At 36.6% G+C, this 22,777-nt stretch overlaps 1 protein-coding gene across 1 annotated transcript; it reads right to left on the bottom strand.

Moving 5' to 3' along the window:
• Nucleotides 1-8,078: 8,078 nt before the first annotated feature.
• On the bottom strand, nt 8,079-21,470 carry LOC102694024 (tetraspanin-8). Its single transcript, XM_006633586.3, has 8 exons — nt 21,275-21,470; nt 14,267-14,329; nt 11,369-11,488; nt 10,431-10,505; nt 10,131-10,226; nt 9,753-9,875; nt 9,239-9,322; nt 8,079-8,926 (listed from the first exon to the last, which is right to left on the bottom strand). The coding sequence occupies exons 1-8, from the start codon at nt 21,329-21,331 to the stop codon at nt 8,858-8,860; spliced, it is 687 nt and encodes a 228-aa protein (XP_006633649.2). The 5' UTR covers nt 21,332-21,470; the 3' UTR covers nt 8,079-8,857.
• Nucleotides 21,471-22,777: the final 1,307 nt, after the last annotated feature.

The following is a 22,777-nucleotide window of genomic DNA, read 5'->3' as shown; positions in this document are numbered from 1 at the left end:
GAAAACGATTCCTAAAAAAGGGAAGCTATTATCTGTCCTTTCATAAAAACAGAAATAATAATAATAATTAATAATTGCTTACACTTATATAGCACTTTTCTGGACACTCCACTCAAAGCGCTTTACAGGTAATGGGGACTCCCCTCCACCACCACCAATGTGCAGCATCCACCTGGATGATACGACGGCAGCCATAGTGCGCCAGAACGCTCACCACACATCAGCTATCAGTGGGGAGGAGAGCAGAGTAATGAAGCCAATTCATAGATGGAGATTATTAGGAGGCCATGATTGGTAAGGGCCAATGGGAAATTTGGCCAGGACACCGGGGTTACACCCCTACTCTTTTCAAGAAGTGCCCTGGGATTTTTAATGACCACAGAGAGTCAGGACCTCAGGTTTACGTCTCATCCGAAGGACGGCGCCTGTTTACAGTACAGTGTCCCCGTCACTATACTGGGGCATTAGGACCCACATGGACTGCAGGGTGACCGCCCCCTGCTGGCCCCACTAACACCTCTTCCAAAAGAAAAAAATGTATCAAGGTAATTGAATGCTTATAGTTACTGTTGCAACTATGCTGTTGAGAAATAAATGACTATTCTCCTGTATGTTGTTCACTGTATACACTCATCTGTCTCAAAACTATTAACATGATCCAACACAAGTTTTTCAAAACAAATTTTGTACCATATCATGCAGTCATTTGTTTATGAATTTCAAATGGCTTTCAAATCTTCCCCAGGTTTCTTTACGTCTTTGTAATGGTGCATTACTGTAACAGTATAGTCAACTTTACAGCAAGACTGCTAAGATCACACAAGGACATTTTCTCTCAGATGGAGCCTTAAAATTGTACTCCATGAGTACTACAGAGACAAGGCAAACCAAACTTTGGCATCACAAAACAAGGCAAACTGAATAGATTTTATTCCAATATTTAAACCTACACCAAAGTTTCTAGAGGTACCACAGAATGAAGTTAACTATTACAGAATTCATGAGGAAGTCTTAAAACATTTTTAATTTTAAAAATAAAAATGATTATTTTGAGCTTTGTAAAAATAATTTGTGAGCTGGAAAAAGTCTATTATGTACAGTAATTGTTGTAAAATAGACTTGAGATTCTGAAGGTATTTGAAAGTGACAATATAAAGCTGCCAGTAGTGCCCTGTGTTACACACACACATAGTTCTGTTTATGCAGGTCCAGAAGATGTAAATTGTATATACTTTTTGTTACCAGGTTCCAGGAAATCACAAGTTGTAGGCATTCATCAGAATTACCACAAGCTAGATTCAGCCACAGATAAGCCCAGGTACTTTATATGTCAACCCTTACACATGCAAGTTATCCATTAAGAGCAGATTGTCAGGTACAGAGAATAATTTTGGTTGCTGACCTAGAAAAATGTTGACCTAGAAAAATTAGTTAATGTTCAGTATCACCTTCTTAGAAAACAGAAGTGAGTGTAACATGGTGTAGATATGGTGTTCTACTGTATGTACCGAACCCACAGCATTTTACATACTGTAATTATTGAATACAGCATGTATTGTTTTTATGTTTTCACATAATGTTTTGATTATCGCTGTTAAAATAAATGTTTAAATTGAAGCTCATAAATTGAAGGCATCCAAGGAAATGCACATTTCCCAATCCAAGAAACTACAGATAAAGAGGTAATGCTCAGTTTGGTGTAATGTACTCTAATTAGTTGTGTGTAAATCTTTAAGAAGGATCTATAACAGGTACTGTAGCCGTTCTTCCGAATTTAAATCGGCAATCTAGCTTCTGGTACACTTAGTAAACTCGCCATGTTCTAAGATGCTTCTACAATAAGAAGGATTAGTAAACACCTGGTGAGAGAATATTAAAAGACAAATCTCAAGATTGAACAAACCTCTAGAAAATATAGACAGACCATTATGTGCAGGAAGGAGAAACCGAAGACCAGAAATCATGAGCTTGAGAGCACTACAATGTCTATGTTAAATACTAACCAGAAGACACAAGTGGAAACTAGGGGAAAGTACATTTAAAAACCAAGAAAAGGAAGCATGAGGGAATTATGATGTAAGTAGGTGGCTGAGGCTCTAAACAGCTAGAGCACAGAGATTGATGATAGAGTAAAAGAGAAACTTTTTTATATACAGTAGGACCTGGAAACTGCAATAAAATCACCTGCACATTTATTTTACGGGGTTTTATGTGTGCAGCTCCCTGGGAATGCCCTAGCCAAGGATGGAATCACTTACAATACAAGTTTGAAACAATAAATGTATTTTCTATTTCCTGCTGTTTCAGATGTTGAAATGATAAAATCGGAATCTGAATGGGCAATGGGCTAAAATGCATCTACAAAAAGGCATGAATGATTCAATTTGCTCTTCTCCCTATCTCTAATTTGAGATTCTGTTTATGGCAGTTCTTAGTGTAACTGGTTTTGTATTCATGAGCAGATCTTGCTAGTTTAAGTGTGATGGTAAATCTGTCAGTTCATAAGCTAATTATACTTTGGAATGAAAGAAAACTTCCAAATAAGAGGAGGCTGTTGGTCCATCTAGCCCATTTGATAGTTAACAGTAAATTGAGCCAAGGATCTCAGCTTCATCAAACTGGATGGGTAGCTTGTTCTATAATCCCTCAAAACGTGAGCTAAAGAAGCTCTTCCTGATTGCAGGAAATTTTAGGGAATCCTTGTGTAATTATAGTTTTAATTCAAGAATAATTTCTTAGTTTTCTGTCAACAAGGAACAGTTCTGCAGTTCTTTGTTAACTGGCTCTGGACACAAGATCTTTTGACTCTCTGAACTGACAGTTAGTTCTGCTTTGAACCTCCTTATCCTACAATCAACTGCAGAAATGAAAGTTCTTGATCACCAGGGTCCGAGGTTCAATCTGAAACTTGCCACAGGGTTCTATTTTGCACTGTTCTGCAAATGCTGGTGCTGATTTATAAAGTGTATTTAAAAATCACCTAGAGTAACAACATCAGAATATGAAGCTGCACACAACAAAAAAAAACTGTGAATCTACCAGAGTTGGTAATATTGATTATATTAATTAAACATTAGCTATGGTTCTTTACAAATAAGTTACAAATAAGGGCTTTCTGAGATTCTCACTTGGTAAAGTCACTCAGTCTAAATACAGCTTCTATGGCACAGATATTGCAAGCTTGAGTCTAACTATCTGTGACCAGGATTCCCCCAAACATGGCTACACAACTCATAATAACAGGAGAAGGCCCTGTCACCCATACAATGTAGACGGGCTTGGGGGACAGGAAGGAGAGCAGAATCAGAAGAGCGAAAGGGAGTAGGGTGATAATAGTTCAGACAACTACCACACAGATGTGGATCATCGTTATTTAAGAAGATTAAGAAGTTGTAACCTTGTTTCATTTCATTATTGTATTTCATTAATATTTCACTATTAAAGATATTGCACAATATTAGTACCGAGTTATTTCAGTACAGGTTAGGCCTTAAAAGACACAGTGGCACAGTGGTTAGCATCTCTGTGTTTTAGAGCTGGGGTGCTCTCTGCATGGAGTCTGTACATTCTTCCCGTGTTCATGTGGGTTTCCTTTGGGTGCTTTGGCTTCCTCCCACAGCACTGTACATGATGGTAGATTAGCTGGCTTCTGGATAAACTGGCCCTGGTGTGAGTAGGTGTGTATCTTGTCTTGTCTGTTGCTTGCCATGAAAGGCTCTGGCTCCCCATAACCTGTATAGAAAACGGGTGGATGGATAATCTTTAAAAGAATAATAGTGTGAAGAGAAGCAGAATTCTCAGACAAAAGTTTGCTTCTATCATTGATAGCCAAGCATAACAAGAAAATAAATCACTTCTTGAAGACAAGTGACAAAACGGAAAGTGGTTTAAAATGATGGGAAACAGAAAAAAGGATTCTCTGATTACTCTGCTCAGTTAGATGCTATCTCCTATGTGGTTTCCTGTTGAAATGGTACAGAATGTTTTGTGATGACAATTACTCTTTTGAACATACTGTTTCACACACAAGCAAAGCTCATATTTTCTATGACACATTGGTTAGAAAGAAAACAGGCTCTAACATATTTGTTTAAACATTCAACAGCCTTCCTCTAGTGTTACTCCAAAAATTGCCCATTTGAATTTCAATCAAATAAAATTCATGTCTGTATCATATGTACTTGTCATTCTATGGCACATAATGTTATCATAACAAAGATATGAGTCCTTATTGATGCATTGATATTTTGGGGATTCGTCTGAGGGTTGTGACAGCTCTGGTTTTCAGCCAAGAAAATTAACACCAAAATATTAGGTACAGTACATATATTTGTTAGTTCATTTCAGTGTAATTAGAATCTTACCAAACTACTGAATTGGTGTTATTAATAGAAGTTCAGAATGAGGCCAAATTCTGATATTACTCTTCTGCTCTGTTTCCCCCTGGCTGCACACAACTCTTCTTTTCTAGTACACTTCCCTTCATCCCACTGTAGCTCCACTGTTGAAGCTGCCTCCCTGGTTGAGTTCTCGTAGGTGAAGGATGTTGTGACAGTTCTGACATTCAACCCAGTGTACTACTGTATTTCCTTACCCAGGTCAGAAGATACCAAAGTAATAAATACACTATCTCTTTATATCCATAAGCTTGTTTCTTCATAATTAGTATTTGGCTGAACTACTAAAAACGTTTCATTGCAGACGCTGTTCAGGATTTGAAATGCCATAAAGACAAACTTTGTGGATATTGATGACTAATGTTCCTTCTCCCATCTCAGCTGCTGAACTTAGACAGCTCGATCTACGCAGTGTCTTGGTGGTATTGTACACATTCCCCTTCTTAATGATCAACATCAGTTAAATTCTCTTCACTAAAAAGAATGTTCTATGTTTTCGATTTGATTATCTGCAAAAAATATGCAATTAAAACAGACCAATAAATCATGTTAGTCTAAGTTAAATGCTTGCATGATATTTCAGAATACATTAATAATACTGAGCATTTAGCATGTTAATAAAATTATTTACTGTATTGTAATTTCCTTAAGAACCAGAATGAGACAAATAATTAAAGATTTGATATACTGTACCATATCATTTTTATTTTTTCATGTTTTTTTTCCAGCATTTAATAGATTCTATCAGCAACATTAGGGTTTAAGTTTATATAAACAAATGTAAACATACAGTACAAAGAAAAGAGAGAACTGGCTTTTTATTTAACTGTCTATCTGACCAAATCTAGAAAGATGGATATTTAAACATCTGTTACAACTGTCTGCATTTGGGCAAATCAAAATTAAAAAAATGCAGTACAAATAAAAATATCAAATACCAGTAAAATAAAAATAAAAAGATTAAAAATAGCAGTTCTCTTGGGGCTACCTAAGTGCTCATCCAGTAAAGGCATTTGTTAGGATCTACAGTAGATGGTCTGAGGTCGAGTCATGTCCTTGGTTGACTTTCACTGGGATTCCTCTAGCAGGAATTTGAAATCTGATATATGTAAGAATAGGTACTGTATTTGGTACAAAAGTACCACCTATCTTTCAGTGTAGGTCATACATTTAAAGCACGGAAATGAAGCTATTCTTTTTGAACTGATTTTTGAAAAACTGATTTTTTTAAAAAGCTTCTTTTTTAACTGATTTCAAAGTAGCAGTGCCTTGTTCTGCACCTTAACCAACAACCTTACAAACATCGCACTATATAACTGTAATGTTTCCCAGACTCAACTCTGAACGTCTTACTAAATATCCTGACACCTCCCTTGTTTATGGATTGCCCATATTTATTTAGATGATGAAACAGATCAGAATACTGAGAATTTAACATAAACACCTGCATCTCCTTAAAACCTGGCTTCATTTAACTTCAGTGTATCCCATCTTAAATTATAGCTATGTTTTGCTACCTGTATGTTATGCTTAGCACTTGTCTAGCACGTTTTTTTTTCCCTTGCTGCTTCAGGCATCTGAAAATATAACTTACTAACTGCCATATACAGTAGATGGTTAATATACTGTAGCTTAGGGAGAAAAGTGGTTGTAAGAGGGATCCCTGCACTCCCCAGTTAGTTACATTATCCCATAATGACCTTTCAGTGTTACCCAAACCACTGCTCTTCATTTTACAGTGCAGGGAACTAAACCAAAGCCATGACTCTTCTTTGAGCAGTTAATTAAACTTCCTCCTGCATCCCCTGCTACAACACACCAGGCAACTGAAACACAAATACTAAAACTAATATCACACAAAACTCTCTCTCATATTTCACTTCCTCTTCTTTGGTAGCTCAGCTTCCTGTTTATATACCATCACTTGACCAATTGTCTTTCTCTCAACTGGTCAGGTGACTAAGAGAGGCAGGATATTTCCTCAGTCTTGTTGGGAATGTAGTTTAGGCCAGAGCTGCCATCCCATCCCATAATTAACATTGTATTAATGTGGACACCTATCATCTTCAGCTTAGGAATGAACTATCTCTTCTTTTTTGTTTCTTGTGCATGATATGATAAACATATCTCAAACATTATAGTACTTCCCAGCTCTAAAGGTCACCCCAAGTAATACATCCTAACTCAGGGGAAAAAAAAGAAAAGGTCTACCTGAGTAATAAATGGGAAAGAGGTGTTCCTATGAATGTTCTAGAAAGAAAATTGCCCAAGTTTTACTAGAACCATGAGGAACTTGAAAAGTTTCCAATACTGCCAGTCTCATTTTGTCTTCATTACCATACATAGGTGTAACTCAAAAAGGCTGCATCACAAATACTTCATATATTTAGATATCGTCATGAGTAATTGCTATTAATCTTCATTTTAATTTTATATGTATACTCTGATAAACACAGAGCTGTCGTCATGTGAAATCAAAACACCACACTATATTCTGCGACATGGCAAAAAATATACTGTATATTTTAATATTCATTACTGTAAACAAATGTCCCTGCTTGCACATTACATACTATTTATTTGATATGCACCTGCAATCCCAGACAACCAAATAACATGGCAATATCTCAGAAAAGTTGCAGTTTAGTACAGAGAGAGATGTTGTGGCCACACAAATTTGTAGATTCCATGATATGTTGCGTAAACATTCTACACAAGGTGATCACAAACACAATACTGTCTCACCTTAAAACAAAGCTACAGTTATATTCACTTGTCAGCCTGGGATTCTGTAACGCCACAATTAGTAATGTATATGAAACAGCCCCAGGTTACAAGCTCTAAAAAAACAAATGCACAATAAATGTGCTACTTGTGTACAAGGTTATGCATGACATGGATGTAATGAAATTGTACCCTATAAAGAGCGTGGAAAGAAATTTAACATTTAATGCAAAATACATTTAAAATTTAATGCACAGTAGAAAACAGAGGGAAAAACACAAATGTGTCGAATACTTGCTCACTGTTTTATGGGAATCCATTCTGAAAGAAAAAGTCTTACTGATTTGTATATTTAAATTAAAATCAACATAGGACTAGAGGAAGATGGGTGCCTGTTCTGCCATGAGAAAACCCAAAAAGACCGAGGTCTCTTTCAGGGTCTAGCCCCCGTCTCATACCCTGTGCTTCCAGAACAGGCTCTGGGTTGTCACATCTTACCAGCGATAAGCGACTTCATGATGAATGTGGATGAGATGTGTCCTGCTTGCAATCACAAAATGGTCATTTGTTTCGTCCTTATGTGAGAGTGGGTTTTAAAAGCGGAAGACTTAAAGGGAACGTGGTTACTAAATTAATCACAGTATTTACTACACGCTCTGTAAGTGTCCATACACAAAATGTGCATAATAATTAAGGAGATGTGTATATTTTAAATACAATATTTAGTTCCGGTCCATTTTCTGAGTGAATTTACTGTAACCCATTTGCAGTAATAGCTTTATCTGTAAAGGGTCATTGCAAGCTGGCTCTCTTGTTTTGCCAAATGGTATGATTGAACAAGCCGAACAACAGCATCACCATGCCACTCTGTTTGAGTTACGAATTGATCCGTCTTAAAACATCAGACAGCTTTTAGAATGATGAAACAAAACAGAATGTCTTAAATATAACAGTAAATTTTAAAAATAAAGAATTTCATAGGCTTTATTCATGACAGGGCCCCCTTGGGTAACAATTTCAGTAGAGGAACACTTGTGCGCTGTTTGGCATTGTTGGTACTGTTTTCCCCACATCCTCTATGTAAGCTTGCAGCAGGGAATTTATTTCAAGAGCAGTTTATGACGGTGAACGAGAATAGCTGTCATATAGACAAATACAGCACTTTCACATTTCCCTTCCCACATTCAATTAACGGTCTAAATAGCATTTCAAATCAAGCCATTTCTCTATGCAGAATATTCCTTTAGGCTGAATATAACTATTGGCAAATGTAAAAAAAAAAAAAGACAAACAGTCTGCAACTTATTTTGCACAGCAGCCCAGCCAATATCGATCTGTACCAGCTTAAGAGCGAAATCAGGTTTCCTGATATTCTAAATAACCTGGCTCTGACAGAATCACTTAAAAACAATCAAATGGAAAAAATCTATGAAAAATGCATTTGCTTAATGCTTCCTAAAACATAATTTCTCTCTCATCACAACCTCTTTTGTTATTCCTTTATTAATCGTTAGGACCAAAAACAATAATTCCAAATCACAAAATACCTGAAATACAAACAAACTGTATATGTGTGGTGCTACAGAAAAGCAAGAATGAAAATTCACATACAAGATTACAAACCATTTAAAATCAAAAACGAGTAATTCAATGGAATTGAAAAAAGTATAACAGGGAATATAATCGAATCCCACTTCCATTAAAACTATCTTCAGATGACAACGTTTTCCACATTTTCAAGTTGTGCTCGCCTCTTTCCTGCCAATTTGACAGAAAAGGATCATCGAGAAGGCCATGCCAAAGATCTGAAGACAAAATAAATAATAATCAAAGCATTAAAAAATAACATTAAAGTTTTATAATACAATACAGTACATTTACATTATGAAAACAACTGGAACTTTTTTGGTGATTATTTTAGCTTTTTTGTTCTCAAATCTTTAACTTCTGAATGAACATTTCTTCTGATTTATCAACACACAAATGAATTATTTTAAAAGATTTCAATGAGGGATTTATCCGTTGTGCTCTTAGATTATGCGTCATCTGCAGAGCTCGAATTCCCCGTTTTACGCTTACAAATCCCAAGTGATGAGTAACTATAAAATGCTTCCTACCATGACGACTGCTATCGCAAAGGCTATGCCAATCACAACAGTCATTTGTTTCTTCATGATGTCACCCACAACTGTGACACAAGGCTATGGAAGCAAAAATAAACATTTACTGTGATTACATTACAGAATAATGTTTACACTGTTCACCTTCATTTGAGAATGTCTACAAACATTTAAGACAATTAAAAAATTGACATAATCAGAGTTTTGTTGTTGGGAGATGTTTTAAAAGAAGGTATGGTATTGTGCTATTAAAGATAATGGATAGACCTCAACAGACCAAAGATTTTGTAAGTAACTGATTTGAATAAAGCAAACGATGAAAGACACAAACTCAAAGTACTGCTAGACCTTATCAGGTCATACCAGGACAGCAGACTGTCTTGTATTGGGATTCGAATTTTGCTGGGAACTGATATGTTGCACAAACCTTTGATTGACTTGTGGGTTTAGAGCACGGTGACTTTCACGACTGTACATGCTAGGAATGCCACATGATATTTGCTGCCCCTACCGTTTGGTACACCAGTCTGGTCTCCGTTTTCACACATGCTGCTGAGGTGTCGGTGCAGTTGCACGAGGCGGGAATACTACTACCCCAGTCGTTCGGACCATTGATCAATCCACAGCATTTGCTCTTCATTAAACGGGAAACAAAAGAAATTAAGAAGTGCCAAGACAAAAGTGAAACATCCCTGAAAGAAGCCAGCTGTTGTTGTGGAAGCAGTATGCAAGGTTGTACTGTCTAGGGAGTCACAAAAGTTTATTAGTTGATACAAAGGATTATTACACTGGAGCAAATGTCTGCACATACAGTAGTTTAAGTGTGACTGTATACAGTATATAATATTGATAGCACAGGGATATTTTTTATTTCATCTTTTAATTTTACCTTTTCTTCTAGGAGCTGAAGATCTGATTGCACATCTTGTGGTTGACTTGACAATGGAAGCATTTTTTCCAAATTTTCTTTGATCCAATCTTTAACCTGAAGCACAAGGGGAAGAACAGACCTGTAAACCTGTAGGCCAGTACTGTCTTTGAGTTGTGGACCTGGATGTTGCGTCTACATTAATAGAGACATCAGGGGTGATGTCACAGAGATCACTGAAGTTTGAACTGTATTAGTTAGAAAGAGCTGCAGTCTGTCTACAAAGTACTGTATATAATTCACTGAACTGGTCTTACTTACTTTGTCTTCACCTACAGCTCCAAGGATTCCAGCTGCCAACAGGAGGATAAATATGAGGAGCAGTCCAATGAAAAACTTAAACACAGAGAGAAGATTATATTTAGACTGTGTTCCACACAGTAAGGGTACAAACACAGCAGGTGACGGCATTCATATCTGTTTTGTGTTTTCTTTCACTTGTTGTTAAATTATTACACACAAGTTTTTGTTGATGGCTCAGATTTCTGTGCGATTTAACATATAACCATTCAATAAAACACCTTCCAAGCAGGTCTATGTGACGATTCCAGCACCAGCATATTGATACTGAACACACCAGATTTATGCAAAGTGGAATAATGTACACTTCATACTAAGCATCTTTGAAGAAATGTCTTCTTTTGGTCAAAACATTCATTCAGTTATTTAGCTATAATATCAAATAATCTTAGTGGACACCACAAATGAAAATGTAATGTAAAATGTGAAATGCAGCATAAAAAAATAATCCTGATAAAAATTAAGTACATCACCTCCATGTTTAGTAAGGCAAAAATTAAGTTAAGATTATTCAGATTAGATAATTACGGGTTGGAGTCTTAAAGTTCAGTTCAAAACTAACTTCTAATAAAAAGTGCCAAATTTATAGTTGTTTAAAAAATGGATATAGAAGGTTATAGGGTAGAGATAAATTCTTGATTGACAGTATGAGTCACTGAATAAATCGAGTGTGAAATAAATCCATTTAGAATTAAAAATAATCTCTTGCAATCTTATTTTAAAGCAATCACATAACTAAGAATAAAAAGTTAAGTATGTGAAATTAAACATTGACATCAATGAAGTGAAAAGTGAAAGTGGTTATTACACGAACGCCATTCGCCCACCTATTCTACTGTGGTACTGTGGGAACAATGCAGTCAGAAGAAGCCACAATGGAAAAAAGCCAAGCCACGTACTAGCAGAAGCATGCATCTGCTCTCTTGAACTGCACCACAACATCCCAGGAACCCAAGCATCATGACGATGACCCCAACAGCAATCAGTAGATCTATCCCAGGAACAGCCTGCTCGGTAAGCTAGAGAAAGAGAAGGATATAGAAGGATTAATCAAGCCTAGAGCTCTGTTCACACAACTTCAGGTACTGTACCTTTTGCAGCTGCAGCTTGTAGTCTGATCACATCGGGTCTCAGAAGATAAGTAATGTTAATCCTGGTCTGTGCTGGGAAACCTTTAAAAGTAAACCTGGTTGGGGCTGTAAATGGTATCAGTAAAGCAGTAGGTGGTACTCTTTCCTCTGAACTAACATTTTCAAACCAATGCCCTGGTATGGTGACCAAGGACTCTTTAGGAGGTATTGTGCTTCGGAGGAAATATTAAAATGAGTTCCTGGCTACTTGGACATTCAAAACCCCATGGTGCCATTTGTAAGAGTAGGGATTGAAATGGAAATCTAATACCTGTAAGTTAATTGATTCTTAAAATGTAGAGAGCTTTAGGGAAATATATAACAAGGATTATATATTTGTGTATATATAAATTATAGGAATTATATTTTATACAATTATAATATATATTATAATCTGTGCTACGTGCAGATTTTTAGAAGACAGTGTATCAACACAATATGTACTGTCTGGGTTATTAGATTAGCCGAAGGTAACTGATAAGCTTTGCAAAAAATATATTGGTGCTTCTTCTTTCGTTTTTATGATGTAATCTGTTTTGTCCTAAGGAAAGCAGAAGCAGCTGGATACTTAGAACAAAGTGTGATAGCACCCAACTCATCAAGGGCATGGGATGTTTTAATAAAGTTTATCTCTGCTGCTTGAAGAAAGGACTATGAGAAACTATTTGAATAACTGCTCTTCTTTGGTTAAAGCAGAAACCTATAAGGAATGGAAAATTACTGCTTTGCCTGTGCTTGAAGTGTAGCATCAGCTTAAAAAAAGATATAAAACAAGAGCTCTCCCTGCTTGCTTTTGAATTAGCTTTCACTTCTCTGCACAGACGGGTGATGGCTTTTTCCCATATTGCAATATGAATAAAGACCTTACTGAGTGAATGAGAATACCTCTCTTGGCACTTCTTTGATAAAATTCCACGACAGGATGTTAACCCCAGAATCCCTTTAACATGCATTTGTACAATCTGGCCTCCATTAATTTTCTCCTTTATTCAATTGATGAAGCAATTCCTTGCTATTCTACATTATATATTATGTGGTGGGGCTGCTGATACATAATGACTGCTATGTGCCTACCGAGTGGGGTTGCACTCCAGAGCTGAGCTGAATGAAGTAGGATCCTTTAGTGACCTGACAGAGTGTTGCAGATCTCTGGTGATCTAGCCACATAGATTATTGTTTGGTTTCAGGATTTGTTATTTTATGTTTCTGCTGTAAAGGACTCCTTTCAAATGAGTCATGAATAAATTGCTTTGATAATGTCAAGACTTTTTTCATATAGTCAACTACCCTTATAGAATATTTCCATACAGCTAGTGCAGTAGAATGCCCCATGTTTGCTATCACAGATTAGATGACAAAACTTGTATTTGCAAAGAAGGAGAGTGTATATGTCAGATATCTTCATCTTTTCAAATGCAAATGGCTTTACACAAAAGAGTCATAAACAAACAGAATAAAAATTACTAGACTGTGGAAACCACTTACAGTATGTGCATAATGGGACATATGTAAATTGATTCCTGCATCACCATGGTGCATCTGCCATGAAGTCTATGGTTGAATGAATGCTGCATTCTACACTGATTCTTCTAATTCATACAATACATGAATTGCTACAATAGTAGAGGAAGACTGGTCATTAATTCTATGGAGCTTGAGGTCCTCACACTTATGTCCCTAAAAACTTTTTGGGTTTTCTCACAACTCTACCTTTACAAATTGTACTTATTAAATCAATGAGTTACACATAATGTTGTTCTGTGTGATGCAGAGTAGCACTAATGCAAATCTCTCTCATCCTAGCGTTAATCTCGCATCAGCAGGGGCCGCTTGTCGGCACGCCCCTCTCCATTTGGTGGTTTGAACCAAGACTTTGAGCTGACGTTGTCATTAAATGCAACCGGGAATACTCCAACCGGCGCGTCGCTCCGCCTGCCGTCGGAGTAGAGGGAGGAGAACAAAGTAATGTAGCCAATCCATAGAGGGGGATTATTAGGAGGCATGGGAAATTTGGCCAGGACGCCGGGGTTACACCCCTACTCTTTTCGAGAAACACCCTGGGATTTTTAATGACCACAGAGAGTCAGGACAGCAGCACTAGTGCAAATGAACTGATGAAATGTTTTCACAAAAACATCTCTTCATGTAGACGTCAGACATCTGTGGACTTCAAGTTCAGTGCCCCAGCTGAAACTTTTCAATGTAATTTGAAGGGCTCAGCAAACCAAGGAGAATGTACTAAAAACCGAGGCACAAGAATGAAAAAAAAGATTATAAAAGAATGGAAAAGTTAAAAAAATATTCAGACTGAAAGAGGACATCTACAAAAATTACCGCCATACGAAGAAAAAAGTACCTCCTGTATAAACACTGTTTTGCTTTTTCTTGGTCCACAACAGTTGTATTTTCAGTTGTGCTTAACGCTTGATTTTTCTATGTTTCACTAGCTGTATGTTTAAAGGACATACAATAGCATATGCATGCAAACGTTTGCCAATTCAACGATTGCCACCATTAAGATTTGAGTTCAGAATTATTTCAATATAATTATTGGGAAATTGTGATTTTTAGCATGTAAAGATTACCATTTAAATCTTCAGCATTTTAAAGATTACCTGTTTAAAAAAAAAGACAGCAAAACAACAAATACTTTATCAATTGCTGTACCTTGTTAGAATCCTTGGTCACACGGAGCCATATTCCGACTCCAAGTAAGATACAGCCACTTATCTGAAAGAAAGAATTCAAAAACACTTTCATGTACACAGTACTGACTTTTTTTTGGTGATTCAAAGTGGATCACACAACAGTTCACTTGTAGTTCATGAGATGACTGAGGCATCCAATGCTCAAACAATAATTAACATTAACATATTTAGTTATACATCACTTCATAATATTTAGGTTTTCCCCTCATAGAATAAAATGTTTGGGGAAAACACTTGGCAGACTTTGAAAACAAAAATATAATCATGTATAGTTATATACCATGCAAAATATAGTAAATACAGTGAAACCTATTTTAACAAAAATCACAATCAACAGTTATACTGCAAGTAAAATTAAACTTCTTGTTTTAGTAGGTACACTGATATTTTATTTAATAGACTTGGCATAGACAAATTTATTACATTGATGAACATTGGGGTCTTCTGTGAAGGTCACCATCTTTTAGTGTGTGACCACCACTGGAAGGAATACAAGCTGTCCAACAGCAGTGCATGCTTTACACCAGATTGTAGATGCTGCTTTGCAGGATTCTGTCCCATTATTCTTGTAGAGTCTGGACAGGTATGCATCCGTTTACTGGTCTCTGAGCCATACTGTAGGTGCCAAATGTTCTCATTGCTCATCTTACACATGTTCAATGGGGTTCAAGCCCTGCAAGGACAGTATTAATGGTGTAACTTTCAAGACAGCTAGAGTAACATGAGCTGCATGATGACATGCTCTATCATGGGGAATGTGGTTACATCAGGAGGAGCCCACAGGAAGGGCAGTAACTGAGGTCCCAGGACCAAATCTCTGTAGTGCCATGCATTCGGAATACCAGCCACTACATGTGGAGCTCAGTAAGCTCTAGATACTCCTTCCCAGGCCATCACGCATCAACTGGTCTGTTGTACACAACTATAAGAGAATCACTCCACACTCACCGACATCTTTCAGGGTGGTCTGTAGTAAACCTTGATTCTTGGGGGGTCTTGATATTGTATATGTGATATACTGATGGCATATACTGTAGGTACCTTTCTGTGATTTTCTTCATTTTCCATAAGCTTGACATTCCACAAGTTAAATCTCCTCACCTGAGCCCAGTAAGCTCTCTCCATAATGAGGTGATTTAATGTTTTTACAAAGAGTGCTTAATCAATGCCATTCAAGTGCATCACAGTCAGTCATTACTGACAGATTAAAACAGAATGTCCAAAAAAAATATCTCAATTTCTCATCGTGGATAACATCCCAACACAAACAAGCTGAAATAAAGTGGTAGGTTTCTACTGACAGAGAGGTTTTGGAGCATATATTTACTAAATACTGAGCATCATCACCATTGTAAATAGGAGATTGTTTATCATGTTTTTTAAACCAAAATCTTTATGATGAACTTTAACTACAATAGGTTGTGTCTCTGACTACACTTAATTTACAAGTGTAATTAAAACTACTACTGAACTTTTAACCGTTACTAAGGAAAATGGACAGAAACAACAACAACTGTTGTCCATAATAGTACAATATCTCCATCTAGTGGTAAAATCTTATTTTCACCAAAATACTGTATACTGTTTCTGTGCAAATTAAATCTACTCTATAACACCAATGATTGTATTGGGAGCTAAAATGCTTATTGGTGAGTATACTTGTGCCTCAAGCCTCAGATATTCATTAGACCTTTCCAATCTACTCTCCTTCTTGATGGGTGATGTCAGTTAGTTGGTTTTATACAGTAGTAACACCATGGTCACCGTAGAGCATCACTGCCATTTAATGAGCCTCATTAACATTTAAAATTGAAAACTGGTGAATACTGAAAGCTTGTGTTACAAAAGATGAAATGTGATCTGAGCACCTTCTTCATGCTCACTTTATAATTTATTGTCAACACAGTATGAAGACATGCTTCATAATCACTGCAACAACAATACATTGTGGGTGAACGAAACAATATGCAACATATAACAAGTATCAAGAATAGTATTAAATATTTTATTTTAAAGCACTCTATTCTGTATAATCATGTACAGTACATGTATAAGGAATATTAATTCTGGGTTGTTTAATCCGGTGGAATACCTCTATTGTTTAGGGTAGGAGAAAAAGAAAACAGGTTTCCAATTAGCTGCATTTTAATTCTAAAAAATATAAAAAGGCCTCTTTTGAGTCATGGACTCTAAATACTTCCAGTCTATAGAGCGCACGGCTCAATCAGCCAATCTTTTCCTTCAGAATGGGCTGTCGTAATGGTATTAGTATACAGACAAATTATTGTGAGACCTACTGTATATCTCTATAAGTTCTTCCAAAAGATCATAAGAAGTTCCTGTGACCCCAGTAGCTTTAACCAATTACTATTTATCAGTGAAAGATGAATGAAGCTCGTCTCTTCGCAATAATGTAGTCAGAGGAATCACAGAGCCTACCTTCCATTATTTTAGCCTGCTCACAGGGCACAAAGATCTGTTCATATGGACCAACCAACTGACTTGGATATGAAGGAAATGGCTTTTCAGTTTTTTTACTGCAGACACATTAACCGATATGACTCACTCCCGCCCACACAAGCATTCCTAAACATATTTAACGTTTTTACCAGATCAGATGTCCGTTTCGGCTTCATACTGTAATAAAGTATGAATTATTTACTTATACTTATGTACATATTTCACATATTTAATTTTGTTTAACTTCATACTGTATATTAGCCGGTTTGACACTGGTAAAGTTTACACATATACAGGATCTGGCTTGTTTGTCAAAAGGACCATTATACATTTTCCATTTCACAAATACACTGCCTATTTTCGTTAGGACTGTTTCCATAACTTATAGTAAACTTCCTACAGCAAAAAAAAAAATTACATGAACACTTAACAAAACCAGTTGCTAAGTTTTATCTGATGTCAGATACTTTTCACAGTTTCTTCCCCTTATTTTGTTAATAAATTATTAAGTTGCATTGTCAGAAAAAAATGACTCTTGACAAAACATTACTATAAATACGAGCCCCTGCTCTAGGTGTGACAACTGTGTGAATTGTTCTACATTTTTGCTCAGTTTAGGTGAGCCTCACTGATAAGGAGCATCCATCCATTCTCCGAGTGCTTCTACAGGGTTGAGGAGGAGCCAGAGCCTTGCCAGCAAACAACCGGGTAAAGACAAGGTACGCTCTGGACAGGCCATCATAGGGCAGACAGATGCACACACTCACACAAGAGCCAGTTTTCCAAGAATCCAATTAACCTACCAGAGAAAACTGGAGAACCTGGAGGAAACTCACATGAACATGGGGAGACCATACAAAGAGATAGCACTCCAGGAACTGAACCCAACATTCCAGCAATGCGAACCTCTTCACCAACACCCGCCCCCCCGGATAAGGACCACTCTCTCCTACTGTATATCCTACAATGGATTTTCACAGCACAAGGAGGTAAACGGGTCAGGGTTCAGATGATCAGATTTTTAAAACTGAAATGTCTTCCAGTTTTCAAATAACTACTGATCTCCCTAGCACAGTGTGGTATTCTAAGCTCATGAACAGTATGAAGACTAATAACCTGAAATTATGGGAGCACTTAATTACAAAATTGCACCAGCAACCTTTTATTAAACTGATTTTTAAATTCAATACAAAATGGATCATACAGTACGTACTGTATAGTGACAAGTTGAATTTAATACATTTCAATCAGTGTCTCCAAGAAAAAGGATTCATAAATACTTGAGTTATACTGTTTACCTTCACTGTGTGAAATTTTAAGGCTAACCCTTTTTCTTAGGATAAATTCTTACAACAGAACCAAACTATGTTTCTGAAACATTTTATATTCATGTACTATTTTTGGAATATATTTTTAAGACTGGTTTTCCACAACTAATAACAGTCATTATTCCTGGTTCACTACTTCATAGTGAATAAGTCTACGGACATATATTCCCCTGGTATGAAAAGATGATTCTTCAGTATAGATGGATCTTTTAAATCTGGACAATATAGCCTGAAAGGGAAGGCATTACTGATTTGACCCTGTGCTTTACCATTAGCTACACTAACTGTGACTGGGTTTTCCAGACACAGCTCAGGGTTTTGTGTCCTTTAGTTAGTTTGAGATCACCTCGATTTGTCAAGAGATTGTAACTCCCTTGACTGTTTGGTTAACTATGAGCTTACAGTGACAGTAGCAAAAGGTTCACCACTCCTTCAGTCACACAGCACTGCGCAGCTTGAGAATATCACATTACATACTGTATCACTGAGCTAACCTGTTTCTCTGGGCTGGCATGTCAGTGGATTGCCTTGTAGTGTACCTCTACAGTACAGGGCAATGATCAGTCTGGGATTTCAAACTGGGTGGGGATAAGGGAATATACATTTCCAATTCCAATATTTAAACAAAAAGTTATTTAATGCTTTTTCAGTTGCCTGAAAATATGTATTCCTGGAATAGAGAATGTTTCTTCCAGACCTCCAAGATAAGCACAGGACCTTTAAAATAAAGTTTCCTGATCTGCATAAGGTTTACGATTGGTCTTTTCTTTCCCTTCACGAAGACATGATCCATCCATAGGACTCGGAATACCTGAAAAGCAGCATTGTTTCAACATGAGTAATGCATACCTTTACCAACACCACACAAGCTCTGGCAAGATCAACATACTATAGACGGAAAGCAAGGAAAATTACAAGTTGTTTTGGCACATTGAAATGACATGAATTGTCAAAAAAAAAACAGTTTCGACCAGGGTTGATCCTATTCTGGTCCAGAAGGGCCGGCTTTCAAATGCACAGATGTCTGCTATGGCCAGGGTACTTTAAAGCACCTACTGTAGACTACCGTTTGAACACCTTCAACAACCCTCTCCCTCCACACCTGTTTCAATAGATCTGACAAATAAGACACCAGTAGGTGGGGTTTGTCATGTTCTTCCTTTCCTCTTAACAAGGAAAGAACTGGAAAATAAACAGCCACTGTATACCATGAAAACAGTGTGTTGTGCACAGTGCAAGCCTGGATCTCTTTGAGAATTTTCTTCCATGCTGAACTAAAAATAAAAAAGGCAGGTGGTTGTTTTTTTAATCAACCACCTGCCCCTTTCCCCCTGCCAAAAGGAACAAAAGACTTATAGACATAGCAAAAGAACAAGCTGCAGGTGTGGTGTCTTCACTTTTTAATGTTAAAGACAGTAAATTCATCTAGATTTGTTTGCTAACCTTCTAGAGTTAGAAATAAAGTTGTCATTTTTTTTTTACTCAAAGAAACCCTACTATACATTCCTGTGGTTACCATTTCTTATGTCCACCCTGTGTAAAAACAGTATCAGACATTTCAATATTTAACTAACATTTACTACATTTTGCATACTGCATGAAGGTGCTAAAATGAGTACCATTGTTTTTATTTCTAAAGAAGTCGAATCTCCCCCATGAGGGACACGTCTGGACTAATACTTACAGTACTAATAGTTTTTCATCTTGCACCAAATTGTTAACGTCCCAAACTTAATGCCACACCAAATGACTCTTAAAATAACCCACACTAAAAATGATATTCACTTCGAACTGAAACACAGATGGATTTGCATGAGAAATATTAGACTTCACATTTTTTAGTAGAATTACGATGTGAAATGCGAATTTGTTTCAATTAACAGAAATGTTTTTAGGTCTGCTCCGGTGTTAGATTGAGCTACACAAATTCCTGATCAACACGTTTTAAAAATGATCTTTTCAAATTAAGCTGCACTCCCCAGTCCAAAGGACAATTTGAAAACTACTGGTCTGGACTACAGGTTTAGGGAAGATCGAGACCAAGCCATTCGGCAGAGTGCAGAACAGGAGTAAAGTTCCATTATATTTGAGAAAAAAAAACAATTCAGATAATGCACTACTGTAGTTAATAGTGTTACACTTAACAAGAGTACTGTATGTACAGTAGCAAGGGTCTAAACCCATTTTAAGGAGAGGCACTGTATACATCTAATGAAATATTTAGTGAGCCAATATTTTACAAGTTATATGCTGCTATCTCAAATGTATTAAAATGTATGAAAATGACACCACGTTTTTTTTTTATCCTAATGATTTCAGCCCTCGCCCATATTGAAACCAAATATCCTTTTCTGAAAGTTCGAAACCTTGGAGTTATTTTTGAACCAAAAATATGTGAATGGTCAACTTGTGTAGGCGGGAGGGCAGTTTTTTTTTATGAACGGTGTTACCCCATGTCATAGGATTGTGCGATAGAAAGAACATTAACAGAGTAGCTAACTTTCCCTCCACCAACCAGCACCCGCACATCTGAACTCCATTTACTCTTTCCATCCATCCGTATTCTAAACACTTTATTCAGTACAGGGTCGCCGGAAAGCACAGCCTATTCTGGCAAGCTTCACTATTTCCATAACTGCCAAACCTCTAATACTGTAATACACAGCCTTGTATAACACCATGGGTCTGTATAACAAAGTGGTCGATTAAACACGAGTATTCATTTTTCTTTACTTAGCACACTAATCCCCTAATAATTTCCTGCGATTGTGGTATAAGTGGAATAAACCAGTACTGGCCTTGCAGTTCCCACAAAGTGCTGTACCACTGCCATGACTGTGGAAAACCCAGACTGCTGTACAACATATGATGGGAACAGTACGACCAGCAATGCTTTACACATACAGTATACAGGACATACTGTACAAACTGATAACGTTTCCTTTGCCTATTATTTATCACCGTACTAATATTTTCATTTTAAAGCGAGTAAGCCATCATAAATTGGAGAAAACGTCTACAACAATCGAGACATCGAGGGGGAAAAACCCCCAACTTAATGAATTTTGGTTTTATTGACTTTAAGGCAATTAACATAATTACATGGTATGAACAAGAACAAAGCAATAACGATATTAATACGGAACTTGCTATACAATTAAAACACAAAAAGGACTTACCCAAAATAGAAAATTGAACAGGAACAGAGAATACTTGATGAACTTGTTGACTGCCATTTTTTATTTAAAGATATAACACCGTAACACCTACAAACTTTTCAGACGCAGTTTGTTCGGCTGTCGTGTCACGTAAGAAAACCGTGTGATGCTGAGCACAACTGCTTTGTAGCTTGAATGCAAGAGGGTGTGGGGCAATGCGGAGTATTTAAACTACTTCCTGGAAAGGTGAAGCGCAGACAGGTGTTCCCGAGAGGTGCGCAGTAATGAAATAATGAAATAATGACAATAATCGAATGCTGCTTTCCGGAGACCATTTTAAAAATCCCTTTAACTTTGCTAACCATTCTTAAAAAAAAAGAATCTTTTAAATAAGGTGACATTTAATTGATCTAGGCGTGCAAATTCCAATTATTTTTAGCAAGTTGAAGAACATTTTAAAACAGGCATTAAATGCGATTGTACGACTCACAAGGTATAGTCATGAGAATCCGTAGACTTTTCAAATTAAAATAAATAAGTCCTTTTATTTTTTTAGTTCCAGTCATTTTTTGCTTGTAAAAATTACTTTTACTGACAATGTGCATCGTACATCTTGCTGTAGTTAGAATAGTAACATTTTAAGCAACTTACAGTAAAATAAATACAATAAAAAATACATACCATTTTAGCTATAATATATATTTCCTATAAATGGAAAAAGGGTCTTCAAGCCCTGGGTATTTCGCTTGTATAAAGTACTATCAATATAATCTCAGTAATTGTAGCATGCTTAATAATTGAACAGAAATATTTAATCAAACTTCTAATTCCGCATTAATTTTATCACCTCATTGTTATTTCGTTAAGTCTCCTAAAAAGGCTCCCGCAACAGAAGTGGTCGATTTTCTTTTTTCAACCACATAAGAATGTCTAGAAGCGAGAAGAGGCCATTCAGCGTTGACGGAAGCGAACAGACTCAAAGATTCCATTGAAAAACAAAGCGGGATAGTAAGAAAATAATACAAACAGAATCTTAGGATACATTTAAAGATTGTAAATAGAATGATTTTAAGAATAAAAACAAAAAAAAATGTGGAACCAGCTATAGTTCTAGACTAAAAGGAATATCCAAGACCAACAGGTGAAAAGAACGTAATCTTTTTTAGTCTTTGAACGGAAATTGCTATAAGGCAAACTCATTCATTTATTCACAATAATCTGCTAAAAGCCCTGGCCTTCCTTTAAACCATCATATTAAGCGTTGTAGATTTTTTCAGTCTCCGTTTATTAAAAACAATACAACAACACCGTGCACACCTTTTTATACCACACCAATTAGCCGTCATGTAAGTTTGCAATTTCCATTCAATCACTCATCTAACGATACAATAACTGCCACCTTAGTGAGTCTGTTTATAGAAATCCGAGACCCTTAAGCACGCTCTAGTGGCAGTTAGGCTGTTATTGCAGTTCCTTCTTAGGGACAGTATACTCGTATCCTTTCGGTTTACAAAAGCAGGTAAT

This window comes from Lepisosteus oculatus, chromosome 7 (genome assembly GCF_040954835.1).
Source record: "Lepisosteus oculatus isolate fLepOcu1 chromosome 7, fLepOcu1.hap2, whole genome shotgun sequence".
NCBI classification, from domain to species: Eukaryota; Metazoa; Chordata; class Actinopteri; order Semionotiformes; family Lepisosteidae; genus Lepisosteus; species Lepisosteus oculatus.
The sequence above is the reverse complement of the archived record's forward strand: the minus strand, read 5'-3'. Positions and strand labels throughout refer to the sequence as shown.